Source organism: Stegodyphus dumicola, chromosome X2, assembly GCF_044657685.1.
Source record: "Stegodyphus dumicola isolate Sdum_Otavi_A_Nest chromosome X2, ASM4465768v1".
In the NCBI taxonomy this organism is placed as follows: domain Eukaryota; kingdom Metazoa; phylum Arthropoda; class Arachnida; order Araneae; family Eresidae; genus Stegodyphus; species Stegodyphus dumicola.
The window spans coordinates 50,858,296-50,874,668 of NC_140781.1; the positions used below are offsets into that span (position 1 = coordinate 50,858,296).

The 16,373-nt window shown below is 34.3% G+C and overlaps 1 protein-coding gene across 2 annotated transcripts in view; it reads left to right on the forward strand.

The window, feature by feature from the left end:
- LOC118186581 (BCL2/adenovirus E1B 19 kDa protein-interacting protein 2-like) overlaps positions 1-16,373 on the forward strand; it is a 107,475-nt gene that overhangs the window by 56,084 nt on the left and 35,018 nt on the right. For both annotated transcript variants that reach the window (XM_085809035.1, XM_035356690.2), the window contains exons 2-3: positions 6,034-6,159; positions 9,121-9,310. In XM_085809035.1, coding sequence (XP_085665161.1) covers positions 6,034-6,159; positions 9,121-9,310 — 316 coding nt within the window. The remainder of the gene's footprint in view (positions 1-6,033; positions 6,160-9,120; positions 9,311-16,373) is intronic.

A 16,373-nucleotide genomic window follows, 5' to 3' on the forward strand; every position in this document is an offset into this window, starting at 1 on the left:
ACGCAATTTAAAATCTGAAACCTTTCAGGTTTTTTATTTTTTTTTTAAATTTCTTCTTCTTCTTCTTTTTTTTTTTTTTTTTTTTTTTTTTTTTAAATATCCAACAGGAGAATGAAAACCTATTGTATCACTTTAAATTTTAAAAACACCGAAAATATTTCGATAACGCCCATGGCATCCCATTTTAATAAGGGAGTGGACAAGGGTCAATAGAAGAAAAGGAGTGTGAGGTGAATGGTGAAAACTGACTCATTTCTGGCCTCCGGGACATGGGCACGACGTCCACTTCATCTGCTTCTTTACTAGGTGGTTTTCTCTTGGGAATGCCAAATGACGGCACCCAACTATGTTTTAGTACTTAAGTGCTATGTAGTGCTTTCAAAGAAAGCATATTGTTACGTATTTCTTCACGTAGCGTTAAGGGTTCGTGGATTTGGAGTGAATAACGACGACACTTGATGAAGTTTCGAAAACACACTTTATTAACCAGTATTATTAGAGACAGCTCTAAAATCACGTTTTACAGTCGTCGAAGATCTACTGTAAACACGCTGAAATAAACAGCGACACAGCCTTCAGGCTGTCAGGTTATAACGGTGAAGATAGCTTCACGGCAAAGCGCCAGAGTACAGCTCCCGACTCTGCTCGGTCGTTCTTGGAACTCTACGTGCTCTCGAGACTCTCCACACAACGATTCGCGATTCACTGGAGTACAGCTCACCAAAGGGGGGTACCTACATATTAGTTTAAGCATGCATAACGTTGGAGGATGTAACCTAGATTAGTCATTCCGCGCTGTTTACAATCGCTTAAAGTGATGTCCTGACCATGTAAACAGAATCTTACTTTCGAATGAATCGATATTTTCTCAGAAATCTAAGAATAATGGTTACTAGGTAGAATAACATCTAGTATTTAATGCAAGCCCAAAAACATTGCAACAGGAAAACTTAATAGTGGTTGAGTTCTTGCTTAGGCAGGTTTAACTAGATGGCTCATAAGCTTCTACACATTTTCACCAAATTTGATTGCTCTGTGCTATCGGAATGAATTTCTCGATTTCCATGTCTGCCAGTTATACGAAACATTTGATGAAAATTTGTTATGATACAGTAAAGATCACGGACAGGGACAACAATGGCAAGCAGATTGTAAAGTGCACAGACGAGGATAATATTGGGCTGCGTTCACACGTAGATCTTATATGCCATGAAATCCAACACGTTGTGTCATCTCCATGAACTCAGATGGACAGATTTTTAGGACAATTCATCAGTTAATGTACTGTTGCTTTCAGACATCTTTTTCGCAGCTTCGAGGATATTTAAAGGGCTGTTGTTTAAGAAATAAACCAATATATACCAAACGCTGCGGCGCTGTAAAGCAAACGTAAGATACACTACTCAAAACAATTAAAGACTATTGTGATTTTGGTATGAAATAACCATATAATCGACGACTCTTTTAACCAGAATTAAATAGAAGATGTTAAAAAAGAAAATTATAATGTTCCAGATTTGAACCCGATAAAACATGTTTAGGACATTCTACGGAAAATGGTTGCTAGTCGCTTATCATTTCCAGAAACAATTCAACAGCTGAAAAACTCTCTTCTAACAGGAGTAGGTAAGAAAACGCCTGTCACTCATTGATAACCTAACTCATTGATTCCATGCCTTCTAGGTGTGAGACATTGGTTTCGGTCAGGGTAAACCCTACTCCTTATTTAAACTCATTTGTACCTGAGAAATAAAATTTTTTGTTTGTTCGTATAATTTGCACAAATTGTGCCTTTTTGTTTACCGACAAATCTCGTCAATAAAATTTATTTATTCCTTGTTCCTTGCTTTTTCTTCTTTTTTCATATCCTACAACACCTGTACATCACATATAAGTCAGCAAAACATTTCCTTATCCGCAGTTTACACGCAGAATCATTACACTCCTTAATTGTCTTAAACAGTGTATATTTTGCGTATCAAAAGTTATTCCACAAAGGTGTGTCACTGAAATTTGCATTTGATTGATGACGGCTTAATCATTTTCCCTCCTCAAATTTAATTCCCTAATGAAGAATTATACTGCCTTATACACTTTCAAAAGATTTGAGAAACTGTGTTTTGAAATACAATACATATGTGTGTGTGTGTTATATATATAACACACACACACACACACACACACATATATATATATATATATATATATATATATTCATTTTCTGCTTATATTCGTTCTTTGCCTCTTAAGTCCTTCTTGTGGCTAAACATTTCTAATGTTATTTTCCTAGTGGGATCTGAGTTTTAATACTTGTAATGTTACTCTTATTACTGGATGAAACCTAGGTAGTTAAATCATTTAGATATTCTTCACAAAAATGGGAACGTCTTGAGATATCGCAAGCGAATGACTCAGAAAAAGTCGCAAATTCTAAATTCCAGTCACTGAACTTTTATTTGCGACTGATTGCGATGACTAGGTGTATTTCAAAATTAGGCAAAATTTAATTTTTATTGGTGTTAATTTTATAGAAAAGTTCAATGCGTTTCAAGAGAATATGCCTCAGGTCCTTTTTATTCAAGGAAGCAAAAAATGGAATAAAATGGTGGAAACTTTGCTTAGGAAGTTAGGCAGAACATTTTTGCACATAAAGAAGATGACTTGTGTCAGAACACCAAAAACCGAATACAGATTTACTATAAAACTAATTATAGATTAGGATTAAATGTTCTTTAATTTTAAAGTTTGCTAACATTTCATCCATCACAGTTTTATTAGATGGCTATTTCATCTGATAAATTCCTTAACTAATATAATAAAAACAAATCCCCACAAAGCATTGTTGGCTAAAGTTTTGCTTAGAGAGGTTTTGTTTATTAAAAAAAAAAAGCTTTGAATTCAGCTTTTCTTATTTTAAACGTACAGTAATGAGTTTTCTGCGTGCACAAGTCTCGTTTATCTCTGAAATAAATAAAAAAAATTGGTGTTATCCTTAGAAGCTTTCTGATATCTTGGTATTGCGAAAGAATTTGATATCTTCACTTACTCTTTCTCCGGATTCTTTAATTTTGGTTTACAAATATTTTAAATGCTTTCAATTATTTTTGAAGTTTTATTTTATTCTAGTGAAATTATATACTTTTGATATATAACAATTACGCATGCAAAAGTAATGAAAAATTTCTTATATTGTTACAAAATTTTGCATCACTGCGCTCCTAAGTACACGCATTCTTTGTCATTAGCATCAGATTCAGTGTTCAACTGTGGTAAAATACATCAGAGCTGTATCTCTCAGATTACACGTTTTTCTAAAGGGGTAAAAGAAATTATGCCATACGTGCATTAAACAGGAGAAAAACCTCCAAACACTCATGCGGATAGACATTTCTGTTTGAAATATAAGTCCAAGAATAAAACGCTAATACTCATTTTAAATACTCACATATTCTATAGATCTTATAGAAAATATCGCCACTGAAGGTTTGGAGGCTTAAAGATTTGAAACAATAATCGTCTAGTGAAATTTATTTAAATGACGTTTCTTCATAAAGCGAATTTTAATTTGATTAAAAGTAAACTCCTTTCATAGAGATTCATTCCCACTTTTAGATATATTTTTGGTAACGGGACGCCAGTCGCCAAATGAATACTAAAGTGCCAAATGAATGTTAGTCGCCAAATGAATGTTAAAGTGCCAAATGGATGTTAAAGCGCCAAACTCCATAATTACCATATGGAAAGTTTAGAATCTTATGATTCATAAGACTATGTTTTATTTATTTCCTCTCATGTACATATTTCTTCTCGTGTTTTATCGATTCCCTCTCATGTTCCTTGTTATATACAGCTTGAGATGACTTGGTTAAATTTTACCCCCAAAATTTCGAGAAAATATATGATATTAGCCTAGCTCATCAAGCTGAAGTTATAACTAACACGTGAATAACAGTTGATTTTGACACCTAAAAATCCACTTATTGATAATATGAACTCGGGAACTGAATTCATATTTCAGATGTTATATGCTGTATTTTTACTAAAGTAAACTAGAAAAAAGTAAAATTCCTTAAGACAGTGGATCATGAGGAAGAGAAAATGCATTTGTAGAACAGTGCTTTATTTTCTTCAGTATAGTTTAAATTCGTGTCGTTTACGAGGGGAAGCGTTTACCTGTCAGTATCGACATAACTATTCTCTTTTGAGATGCAAAATATTGTATAGATTTTGCGTATGATTGCCTCTAGAAAGTAAAATTTGGAAAGATACCTTGAAAAAAGAAAAACATGAAACTTTACTTACACGTTCACAAGGCTCATGCATTCATAAAAACGTAATGACAATATGAATGCTTTATAAGAGTGATGAAAATACTATAATTGATACTATTACTTCATAATAGTGAATGGACCCGCCAGCGGCCGAGCGGTAAGTCGCTGAACACTGGCAGTTCGGTCTGAGGCTCGAATCCTGCGAACGGAATGGCTACAGGGATACTTTCGTGGTTTTCTGCGTATTTAATGTGCATACGATCCAGTTTTCCTTAGAAAATCCTCCACGAAGGCATCCCTCCCCTTAGGCAGATGGCCCTCGAGGTTTTGCCGTAATCATAGGAAACCAAAAACCATAATCATGAATAGTAAAAATGTTTACAACATATAGATTACACGCCTTTTCGTAATAGAATACTAAAAATATTTTTGCATTTAAAAAAAGACTGCAGAACATGTCAAACAGTTCAGTCCTCCCCCTTTTTAAATGTCATGACCCTTTTCTACTTCTTGGGTGGAACTACGAACGGGACTTCTTGTACAGCATAAGTTTTATAGGATTGTTCGAAATGCGATAAGAAATAAGTACTACGGAAGATTACATTTCACTGCAAAGCTCAGTTTACTGGATTGATGAATTTCCCAACGGCCTTTTATTAAGTAGATACTATAACATTTAAGTTCACCACAATACTCGAAACAAGAGGTGGCTGTGATAATATTGCAATAGCACAATATATGTAACAGTTAATAATATGCAAATATCATTTATCTTAACGCCAGTTTACTCTTTCTCACTGCGAGTGACCGAAGGATTAAAACCATGTAATACTGATATGTCGACCTGGTTTGAGCTCAGAAGAACGGCTGGCTGCACGTTAGTCTCCCCCCCCCCTGTGAATGGCGTCCAACTGGTATAGTGATTTTTGACGCTGATACTTATGGGCCCAGGTACGAATCCCGAAGAATGCATGGGTGTTTGTAAGAATATAGTGTCTATGCGGCAAAGGAAGCATTCAAAATACACGGCGAGCTGAGCATCCTCACGAGAAAAGTTGATGGTATTGGAAGAGAGCGGGAGACCCTTGTAGCGCACCCCGGTTTTTTTTCCCTCAAAACTCAGGCGGGAACTTAACAGTGACAAAGGCCCGGCGATACCTAATATAACCTAAGGAAATGCACTGCTGCCGGCCTAGCTTCAACCTGTACCTATGTAACGTGAATGCAAGCCAATTTCACTTAGGACGTCCTTCTCAAAGGCATCCAATTCCTTAAGCAAATAATCCTCTTGTGCTTTGTCATAGTGAGATAACCTAACCTAACCTTCTACTACTTCTACTACTGCTACCATCTGGGAAAATTTTAAATTATTGCACCAAATTAATGTTTAAGAGTAAATGATGAAATACACTGATGCTTGTACATGCTACGCACTTCTGATACATTTAAGTTTAAAATTCTTTTTAATGTTTGCAAGTTACAAAATTTGTCTGGTGTATTTCCGATATATTTTTTCCAATATCTATTAAGAAAAAAATCTGCAAATTCTGGACTTGCGTGATTCAACGCTGGGTTTTTTAAGGGTTAGTTGTATTATCAAATATCAGTCAGATCTTCCCCACACACAAACTGCCCAAATTTCCAACTCCAACTTATTTTTTGAAAAAATACTGTATATAACTAATTTTATACCCTCGTTATTCAATGCTTTGTAATTATAGTTTTGACAACTGAGAACAAAAATCCTTTGTACTCGTTGCAGAATGACGGATGATTTGACTCCAAGTGTTGTGCTAAAAAACAACCGATTGTCAAAACCTAAAGATTATGACGCAGATATTGCAAGTGGAAAAGCTTCACCGGAAAGCTGCGAAACATCTAAGGACTGGTGAGTAATTAAGCATTATAAATTTAAATTGCAAAGCTAATTTGTTAAAAAATATAATAAAAATTGAAAGTATTTGATAAGAAAGAAATTTCGAAAACTTCTTCATTAAATTAGAATTTATTTCACTATAAATCAGTTTCAGTATAAATAAACATCATATAATATTAGCCTAGTATCATGAATTCAATATTAACCTAACATCAGGAATTCCGTAATAATTATTCCCCCCCCCCGTCCAACGTTTTACCCCAATGTTTATCTAATCTCTATCTCCCCAATTTTTACCTTATCTGTTCCAATGTTTTCTTACTAGAGAATCTGAATCTATATTATCTAACATTTGGTTACTTTCATTCTTGTGAGTTTTTATTAAAAAAATTATGAATGCATGATACTGAGCTTATTCAATAGTGTTGCGGTATCTTCACACATTTAATTCTTTGAGGACGGGTGTAGCTAATAAGCAATGCAATGTTTAGAACACTAGATAGACTAATTTACGCGTCATATCTAGCTAATTGACGCGTCGTATCGAAGTAGGTAAGACGGCGTATAATAAATAAGCTAAAATTGAGATTCACCTTATTTAATTTCTTTAATTTTAAATTTAGTTAAATATCAATTTTAATTTTTTTTATTTTCATCAACTTTTATAAATATCGGGAACTGTAAATACAATTTTGCTTTCATATATGTAAATTTTTCCTTCCCCCCCCACGTCCAGTGTAGTACGACATAATAAGAATAATTATTTTTGAAGATTCAATTATAATTTTAGAACCATTGCTTTAATCTGTAAATGTCTCTCAGAAAAATATTAATTTATATTAAAAAAGCATTCCTATAATTGTAACAGAAAGGCGTTTTAAAAGCTGTAAAAGTAATGAATTTGGAATCTTGATAGGTTTGTGTGTATGTTCCTTCTCTTAATCTACTTTTGTCCTTTCTGCGATTATAATTCTTGGGTAGATGTTTATTTGTATGTCTCTTTATGGTATTTATATTTTTACCAAAATGTCATCTTATTAAATGAGATACTTTAAAAAATGCACATGCCCTTAAACTTGGTACACAAGAATTAAGATACGAAGAGAGAATTAAAATAATATTAATATTCTATTATATATTAATTAATATGTATAGAATATTAATAAAATATTTTATTAAATAGTAATAGAATAATTAAAATTATTATGTTGGCAACTGATTGATTGTTAAATTAAAAAAAAAAGATGTTAAATGAGATTTTATTAAATAAGAAATATCTGTTTAAAACATTTGTGGATCTTCAAAATATTCGAGTATAAAATGTTCCAAAGATTTTCATTTTAAAATTCGTTCGTTGTTAAACGTAAAGTGTTTAATTAACAATTTCCAGAAAATGACGTAAAGGTTTCTCTCTGAACTATTAAGCTACCAATACTGTAATGCATAATAAAAGAAATATTTTCATTTTCATCCGCTCAAAAGGATACATTTAACAGACATACATTTCCACGCTGACTTGGATAGAGAGAAATTCTTTAGCTGACATAGGGAGAACGTTTATCATTCTGCAGCACATTAGTAGAAAGTTACATCATTATAGAGTTTATCAGAAGATTCACCTTATTTGCATGTCGCAACCGTTCAAGAGTATCACTGTGCCGATTTTCTCCTTCCAAAGCTAGAAAAAACGATCCCTGCAAGTTGGTCCCCTTTGAACTCATTTGGTAATAACCACTTTGGAAATGTATACACAAGTTCTACACAAAATTCTGAATGCGACAAATACTTTATTAATCATCTTGATATTTTGATGCATAAAGTTTAGGCAAGACTGAGCGTAGAAATTTCTTTGCGCTTCAAATGACTCATACGACGGGAACATTGCAACACCTGTGCTGTGGATTCCAACTAACTTAGCGGCGCCAACTACCATAAACCTACGATGTTATGTTTGTTCTGGGCGGTGAGTTATCACCACCACAACAGTCAACCATCAAAAAACATGCACGGCATTAAAATGCTTCAAGTTCATTCTACCTCGCCACTTGTGTTTAAATTAAAATTTACGAACATAAAATTACCAGTCATCCTGGACCTGGTTTCATTACAAGGCTTCCTTTCACAAAGAAAATAAATTCAACAGTTTAATCTAACCTTGGCAGACACTGCAAGAATTCCTAGACATGAAAGAATTTCGAGCACACAAAGCTGGAGCTAACCTCAGTCTAAAGTAGTCTCAGCAAGAAAGCTTTAGCGTCACCAACGGTTTTTCTTCGACAGGCAGGACAGTGTAAGCAGGCCTAACCTTCAGACTCTTATTCTTAAGATTCTACACTTTATAGTAAAACTTCTTGCCACTCAAAATATGCACAAATCTTCGAATGAGCGAATCTCGTGGCGAAATGAGGGAGAAAAGAAAGAATTAAGTTAAATAACATTTCTTTAGTAAAACTTAAACACAAATGCCACAACAAAAACCCAGTGAATATCCCCACATAAGGAAAAATCCAACTGGAATAACAAATTTTATGATTACATACAGAATTAAAATACAAAATTTTCTGTGAAATACACTACGAAAGGATAAAAGTAAATGGACAATTTATTAATCCCGCAGCTCTGTCGTGATCTTTATATCAATTTATCCAGGACATGGAGTACGTCATACATGTGACTTCAGCAGTACTGGATGAAACTTGTTTTACTTTTCTGCATAAACTCCTCTATTAGCCTGGTTTGGCTATTTATTTTCTGCCTACTTCCATTTCTTCATAATTTTTATAATTACGGTAAAAAGGAAATCTCTGCTTTATAGTTGATTAGAAGAAGCATTGTCTCTAAATCTCAAATTTGTTCTTTTTTTATGGTTTATATCTATTATGAATAGAGATCCAAGTGAAATGGATATTATTAGCCAATTTGTTACCAGCTTGAAAGCTACGTGAGTCACCTATGAAATAATTCTTTTCATAGCGGCACAGAAAAGGAAGAAACCTTAGAGAAAGCCCAGTTCTCAGATCCTTTGCAAAGCGGTAGTAAAGATTCGGATTCAGAGCCTGAAGAAGATTCCCACGACAGAGGTGTCTACTTCGCAGAGACAGTAGACTTTCCGGATAGCCCATTACACTTGAAACTCTTGAAGAAACGAAACAGGGAAGCACAAGTAAGCATACTATTTTTACTTTGATATAAGATTTTGTTTTGGGGGGTGATAGTGTACGTGTGTTGTTTTTCAGCTCGATTTATTTGTTTCTTCGGTTAACTGGAGTCTGCAGATGCTATCATACTTGCACTGATTTATATTGTGATAATATATAAATATAGAAAGTGACTAATTGCTTGCTTTACTTGTGTTAGGGAAGTTTTAGTAAGAAGGATGCTTTCCTTTTAGGTTTTTAGTTCATTGCTCATTGTATATTTAGTTACTTATTGTACACAATCAATGCATTAGTTCATATTACCACATATTTACTGATATTTTTTTAATTCGAATTGTTGTTTCTATCAAATGTCTAAAATTAGAAACTGTATTTTGAAACATTTCAGTTTGCTGCCAAGTTGTGGCTTGGTAAGTTTTAGTTACTGAATGCACTTTTGTGGTTGTTAAAAGCTTTGAGTTAAAGTTCAAGTTTTCATTTAACTCGAGTCTGTAGTTAAAGATAACTGTTAAAAGTAGTCACTAGCCCAGACATATCTGAGGCTTGTTAGCTATCCTACTTACTCGCATATTTCTTCTTATGAAGTATTCCCAGTTTAATTTTTCAGAATATAGCTTAGAAAATTTAATCAACGATAGCAATGTGCTAAGTACAGACAGACAGCAAAATACATTGCATAAATCAAAAGAAGAGTATTAAAAGTAAACATTGTAACTAAAACACAGAATGCATTAATATTAGTATATTTGTTCGTATGTGCTTTTTAATCCGCTAAATTTGTCTTCCCTCTTTTTCCACAAAATGGCATGCTCTATTTAATTTTTCCTTTCAATTTTCAAGAGATAAAATGAGTAAAAAAATTGAGGCAAAAAACGAATTAATATGATGTTGATAAAAAGATAGCTAGAAGCTGGATTTTGTACAGTAAATGATTTCTTGTTCCTGCTCTCCACTAAGACATACTTCTGTTCTTTTATCAAGAATTCTGCTGCTTTTATTAGCACACAGAAAACAAAAAAGCTAATATGTTCTTGATGTTCTTAACCATTGTTATCTTTAAAAATCTTCTTTAGATTGTTAATTCGAATTACTTTTCCTGTTTGCTAGTTTTAATCTATCCATTTCAAATGCACTACCGAATACGTTCCCATGATCATTTGAATTAAAAAAGAAAAAAGGAAAAAATTATTAATGCTATTATACATAGACGGTCCACCGTTAAGATGGCTTCAGGCTGCGGTGGTAAACCAAACAGTGTTTGTTACCACCTCAGCAAAGAAAAACTACTGCTTGTCAAACCGCAGCCCAGGCGCCGAGCCTACAGACTAGACGGCATCCATTATCAGGGCATAGAAAAATTTTTATTGGAGAAAACGGAGCCAATGGTACCATAAAATTTCGTTCGATGACAGTTTTTTAAAAGTATTTCTGGTTTAATTACCTTAAGTTCCCCAAACAAGTAAAATGGATGACTCATATTCTTATTAAATAATAATTCTTGACTTACACAGAAAAAAAGATGGTTTTATTTATTTCTGTTTTTTTAAATATTTATCTTCCTTATTCTAGTAATTTCATTTTTACACAACTACTTTCTGTATATAAACTAATAAATGCTTCGTTTATGGTTCATATGAATAGAAGAAAGAAGCCAGTAAGTTCAAATTCAGGACTTCAAAGACTTCTGGCTTCTTGTGATCAGGGCCGATCTTAACGAGGGTCAAGATGGTGCATAGTACGTGATCTGCGAAATGATCATCAGGCATATTATATTTCTGTGAAAAAGGGCGGCCAGTTTTAATTTGCACGTAGGCGGCCTACGGTCTAGGATTGGCACTGCCTGTGATACTAAAACAATTTTCTACATTGGCATTAATTATCATTTCTATTGGTTTAGCGTGAAAAACACTCATATCAGACTTACGCTAGTCAAAAGCATAGTACTTTTACTTTTGGTGATAATGAAGGGAAGTAATATTTTTTTATCAATGAATGAGAGTTGGTTCCATGCCTGTAAAAGTGACAGTTGAATGGCATGTCCAATATTCTTCTTTCTGAAAAGATTATTTTAAAATTGCTTCACAAGCACATTATTTTAAAGTTTCGGCAGTAAAAATGCACTTTATAAATAATCTTGGGCTTACCTTTTGTAGCATACTTGCTTCAGCGTAAGCTTCCTATCTCTAATAAAATTATCTATTTTTTTATTCTGCTAAACATTTAGCATGTCTTCATTTGGCATAGCTTTCATATAACCCGCTTTCTCTAGAAGTATGTGAAAAAACGAATGAATAAAAGAAGTTGAGAAGAGAACCCAAATATTATTAATCGAGTGAGTTGCTGTAGCTTAATTGCAATCATAGTATTTGAGTTATTTCACACAATGGGCAGGTTAGAAATTTAAATTCGATGTATTTCATTTAGCTATTATAGGCTACTTCATAATTCCTTTATATTTCCCAACCGGAGAATGCTTAATCTCAGAGTGACACTTTTATGCAGTCTTGAGTATGCCTGTCTTTTCAACGAAATTTTACCGCGGTAAACAATATTCTGCCCTGAGCTTTTTAGTCACTGAGAGAGAAAAAGATAAAAAAAACAAGACCTCTTTCCGCGAATTACCAGTCAGAGAGCATTTGAGCAGCAGATTGCTGATAAAACATTGGTCTTGTGCTCCCTCCATCCTCGCCATCTGATGAAATCTTTCATTTATTAAGTCCACATTCCCGTCTGACAAACTCACATCCCAAGCTCTATGAGAGTTTGACGTTCAAAACAAGCTGATCAATATTGTCACGTGATGTCGCAACTCCGCCACTAGTGTGCTTCAATGGCCAATGCTAAATGATATATGTCGGCGGAGTTCTTTGACTCCCACCTCTACGACAGTTTCATAGCTTCCGATTTAAAAGCTCCTATAAAACTTACTAAAATTAATACCCAAATCATAGCATAAGGTGAAGGAAGCGAACTTATAGTATTTCAAATAAAGTTAGAAAAGACTGACTAAAAGGTAAAATGAAGGTAAACAAATTAGAAAAGAATTAAGCTGTTTACCTTCAGCTAAAACTAGTTGCAAGTTTTGTACTACATTGGCTCATAATTTTCTTCTGAAGTAACCTGAACAAACTTGAAAACGAATTTATTTGCTTCAAATAAAACTTGAAAAGGGAGGCTAAAAGGTGAAATTATGGTAAACACTTTAGCAAAGAATCAAGGTGTTTACCTTGAACTAAAACTCGGAATTGCACTACAGCGGCTCAAAATTCTTTGTATTTTGCTCCTGAAAACACCTAGATAAACTTGTTAAAACGCAGGAATGTTGCTGTTCCTTGAATAGCTCTTAACGTCGTATCATACATTTTGAAAAAGCAATTCTTTAGAACAATTTTTCTGATTTGTCATCTAATATGAAACAACCAGTTACCTCGGGTCACTTTGGGGTTATCATATCAAAATTGGAACTAGTTCTCAATTACAAATAATAGTTGATGATGGGGCATTCGATGCTGCCAGCTGATTGGTTGTTGAAAACCTAAAAAAACCGTGCATCTTTCTTTCAGTGGTAATTCATCTGCCACAGCGGGTTTAACTATGTTATGGAAGTCCTAGTTTCGTGAGCGGACCAAAGGCAGTATGTTAGCAGAGCTGGAAACATTAGTTTCAGTGATAAAGCAGGTAGAAAAATTGTTTGAAAAAATTGTTCGTCTGAAACAAATGGATGAGTAATAGCAGTTTGTAATAACAACAGAAATCCCAAATGGTGTGATCATCAGTTGCTATATCAGCAATTAAGTCTTTCACCAATTATACCTGAACTCTATTTCCTCTGCAAATCTGTCCGTAATAAAGGTCTTTGATAATATATGGTTAAGAAACTAGAAATTGCAGTAAAAGTCAGATCAACTTGTAGGGTTCTATTATTTTTATTAATAGTTGTTTTAATTTGTTAGCCTTCGCTGCCTTTTCTTATTCCCCTCGCGTTTTCTCCTCAGTATGTAAATCAGTTAAGGTAAACGAGAGTGTAATTTAACTGAAGTAGTAAAAAGTTTAATTAGAGCGTGTTTCGCTATTGTGAGCCCACGTTGTTAATTCTACCATCTGTTAACTTTGAATATCGGCTTCACATTCTTGCCGCAGAAATAATTATTCTGCAGGTGTAGGTTTCTGCGTTAGCCTGTTGGGTTATATCAAATTATGTAGTTTTTCACCACTAATTACCTTTGAATTTAGTGTTAAATTACCTGTTTAGTTCCTCACCGCAAATTGTCGGTGACTGTATAAGCACGTAAGTCTGTGCCGTCTGTAAACTATTGTGTTCAATTCTTTTCCCGCTGTATTCACCTTCGAGTCTGCGAGAAGTTGCAGCTTAGACTTTTAAGTAGATCTACTTACATTTTTTGATAGCTAAGAAGACTATATCCCACAGACTGCATACAAAAAGCTTTCCTTGTCTCATTTAGGAATATGTTAGCGCACGGATATTTAACTGCGACGTGCGGAGGCCTGGAGTTACAAGATCTAATAATCTGTGTACAGCGAGGGCTTTTGAAGCTAAAATTTTGTTTATTGTTCTATTTCACTAGGAGCAATTTCGTTGCGAAAAGATTTCATGGACATAAAAAACCTTGACTTCTTTGGAAACGAAATCAGCATGCAGAATTATGCAAGAAATCCATGAAATTTTCTTTGAAGCAAAATAACATCACTCTCGTTTTCATTTGCAATAAGAGTTTATATTGAGAACTGGCAGAAAAGCTATTAAAAGCTATATTGCTTTCCTTTCACACAATATGCTCTTTCAGAAGGACTTTTTCAAACCTTGAGTACATTAAAACCAATTCGAAAGTAATTGGATATCAAATCAAGTTTATGTTTACTCGTTTCAAACAGCTAGTTCAGATTTTGCACATCGAATGACATAGAAAGTGCTTCTTCCTTCCAAATAAAACTGCAATAGAAACTCACAAAAAATGTTATACTTCCAATATTTTAATTGCTATTACAAAGCTAATTTTTACAAGCTTGTAAATTAAACTTAAGATTCTAATAATTCCAGTATCGAAATAAAAGTAACTTGCATATATGAAACTATCTAAGCAAAAGCATAAATAATTAAGAGTTCCGTAAAATATATTTCATGCTAAAAGGGTCCTCGAGAGCACAACACACCACTGACTTAGAAGGAAAATAAGTCTTCCAGTGTAGGAAGATGGTAATTTTTGCCCGATTTCACTGAATTAAATTTAACCGAAATTACTTTAATGATGTCACAGTTACTTGAAAAATAAACACATAGCGAATCTCAGTGTAAGATTCCTTTAGTAAATAATTTCTGTTATACAAGGCTGCTTCGCTCTACCTCAGCGCAAGAATTAAAAATTGTTTATGCGAAATGCTGTAATAATGGACAGGAAAAGACTTCTGTTTTCTATACTGAGCTATTTGTAAAAGAATGATGCTACTGTATTATTAGCAATGAGGAAATTCAAAGCATTACATTATGATCCCACTACAAGCAAATAGGTTATAAAAATAGTATGATGCTTCGAATGTTTCCTTATACCCCATAAACTGTCAATTAATGTTCAGCAAATGAAACATCCTTTAAAATCCGAAATTTGTACTGATTTTATTTTCTTACCCATACCGGTTTAAATACGTTTTTCAAATATGTTCATTAGTGAAATTAAAATAAATCTCATATACCATCTTGCCCAGTATCCGATGATTCAGTATCTGCGGTTTACTGTTGCGAAACAAAAAGAAAGGTCCACGTTTCGGCATGTTTTCCGAGTGACGACAAAGTGTGGTACACACAGCGTGCAGACTTTCTCAGAGCTATCTTTCCATGTATGTACGGATGTAAGGATGTTTCCATGTATTTACAGATGTAAGGATGTTTCCATGTATGTAAGGATTGTAACAATATGCGTGTATGTACGCACTAGTGCTCGGTTCGGGTAGTTAAATCCAATTCCATGCCCATCAGTAGTTGAGTGGTAGTTCGAACCACTCAACTACTGATCACTACTGATTCGACTGATTCGATCAATGAGCACTGGTAGTTCGAACGAGGCGACTGCATGTGTCTTTTCGTGGACATCCTCATGTGTAACATAAATAAGAGCCAGCAACGTATTACTTGACTGCTGACTTAAATTCATCTGTTTGGGTACGGAAGCTGGTGTACGAAACAGGAGTTCGCTTTATCGCAAGGTGGCTTCTCGAACAGTGGATGAAACAGGAAAGAGAAAATGGGTAGGAAGAAGGCTGCGGATGAAAAAACGCTATTTCAAGCTGGGAATGAAACGGGAAAGGGCGAAATAGCAGTAAGCTCTATGTGCTACTGGGTATGTGAACGGTTGCACCTTCATTTTAATCATACAAATTATAGGTGCATTTTTGTAGATATGCGTGTATAATGTATTTGTGTGTTTCTATCTGCTTGTGTTTCTATTTGCTTTGTGTGTTTCTATCTGCTTTCTAGCTATCTTCTGAATATGTACTGTTATGCTAATGCAATGACACATTTCTTTGTAACACACTTATAACATTAAGGATTGTAACACCCTTTTTTTATTTATTTATTAAATGTATCAGTTAAACACAGCATCAGATACTGTCTGGTTTGCCATTCCGAACCTAGACTGTGGTTTGGCAGGTAATTCGATTCTCTTCGCTAGGATGGTGCTCAAATTCTGAGCGACGTTCACGCCTGGATCGAAAGTCATCTCAGCGGTGTAAAGTTTCCGTTAGAAAGTCCTTCACGAAGACATCCATCCATATGTAAGATAACCATCAAGCGCTTTTCCGTAATCGCCCAAACTAATAATCGCAGATTTCCTTCCACTTTGCTTTCAGCATTCCTTCTGTTCTCATTAGTGCGAGCTTTGGTACAAAAAACGTTCTTATTTACAGTAATTATGGCGACGAAGAGTAACAGTAATGTAATGATGCTAATACAGCTTGGACTGGATTAGATTGGATTACTTAATTATGGCAAAGCACACGAGGGCTATCTGTCTAAAGGGAGGGATGCCTTCGTGGATGACTTTCTAAGGGAAA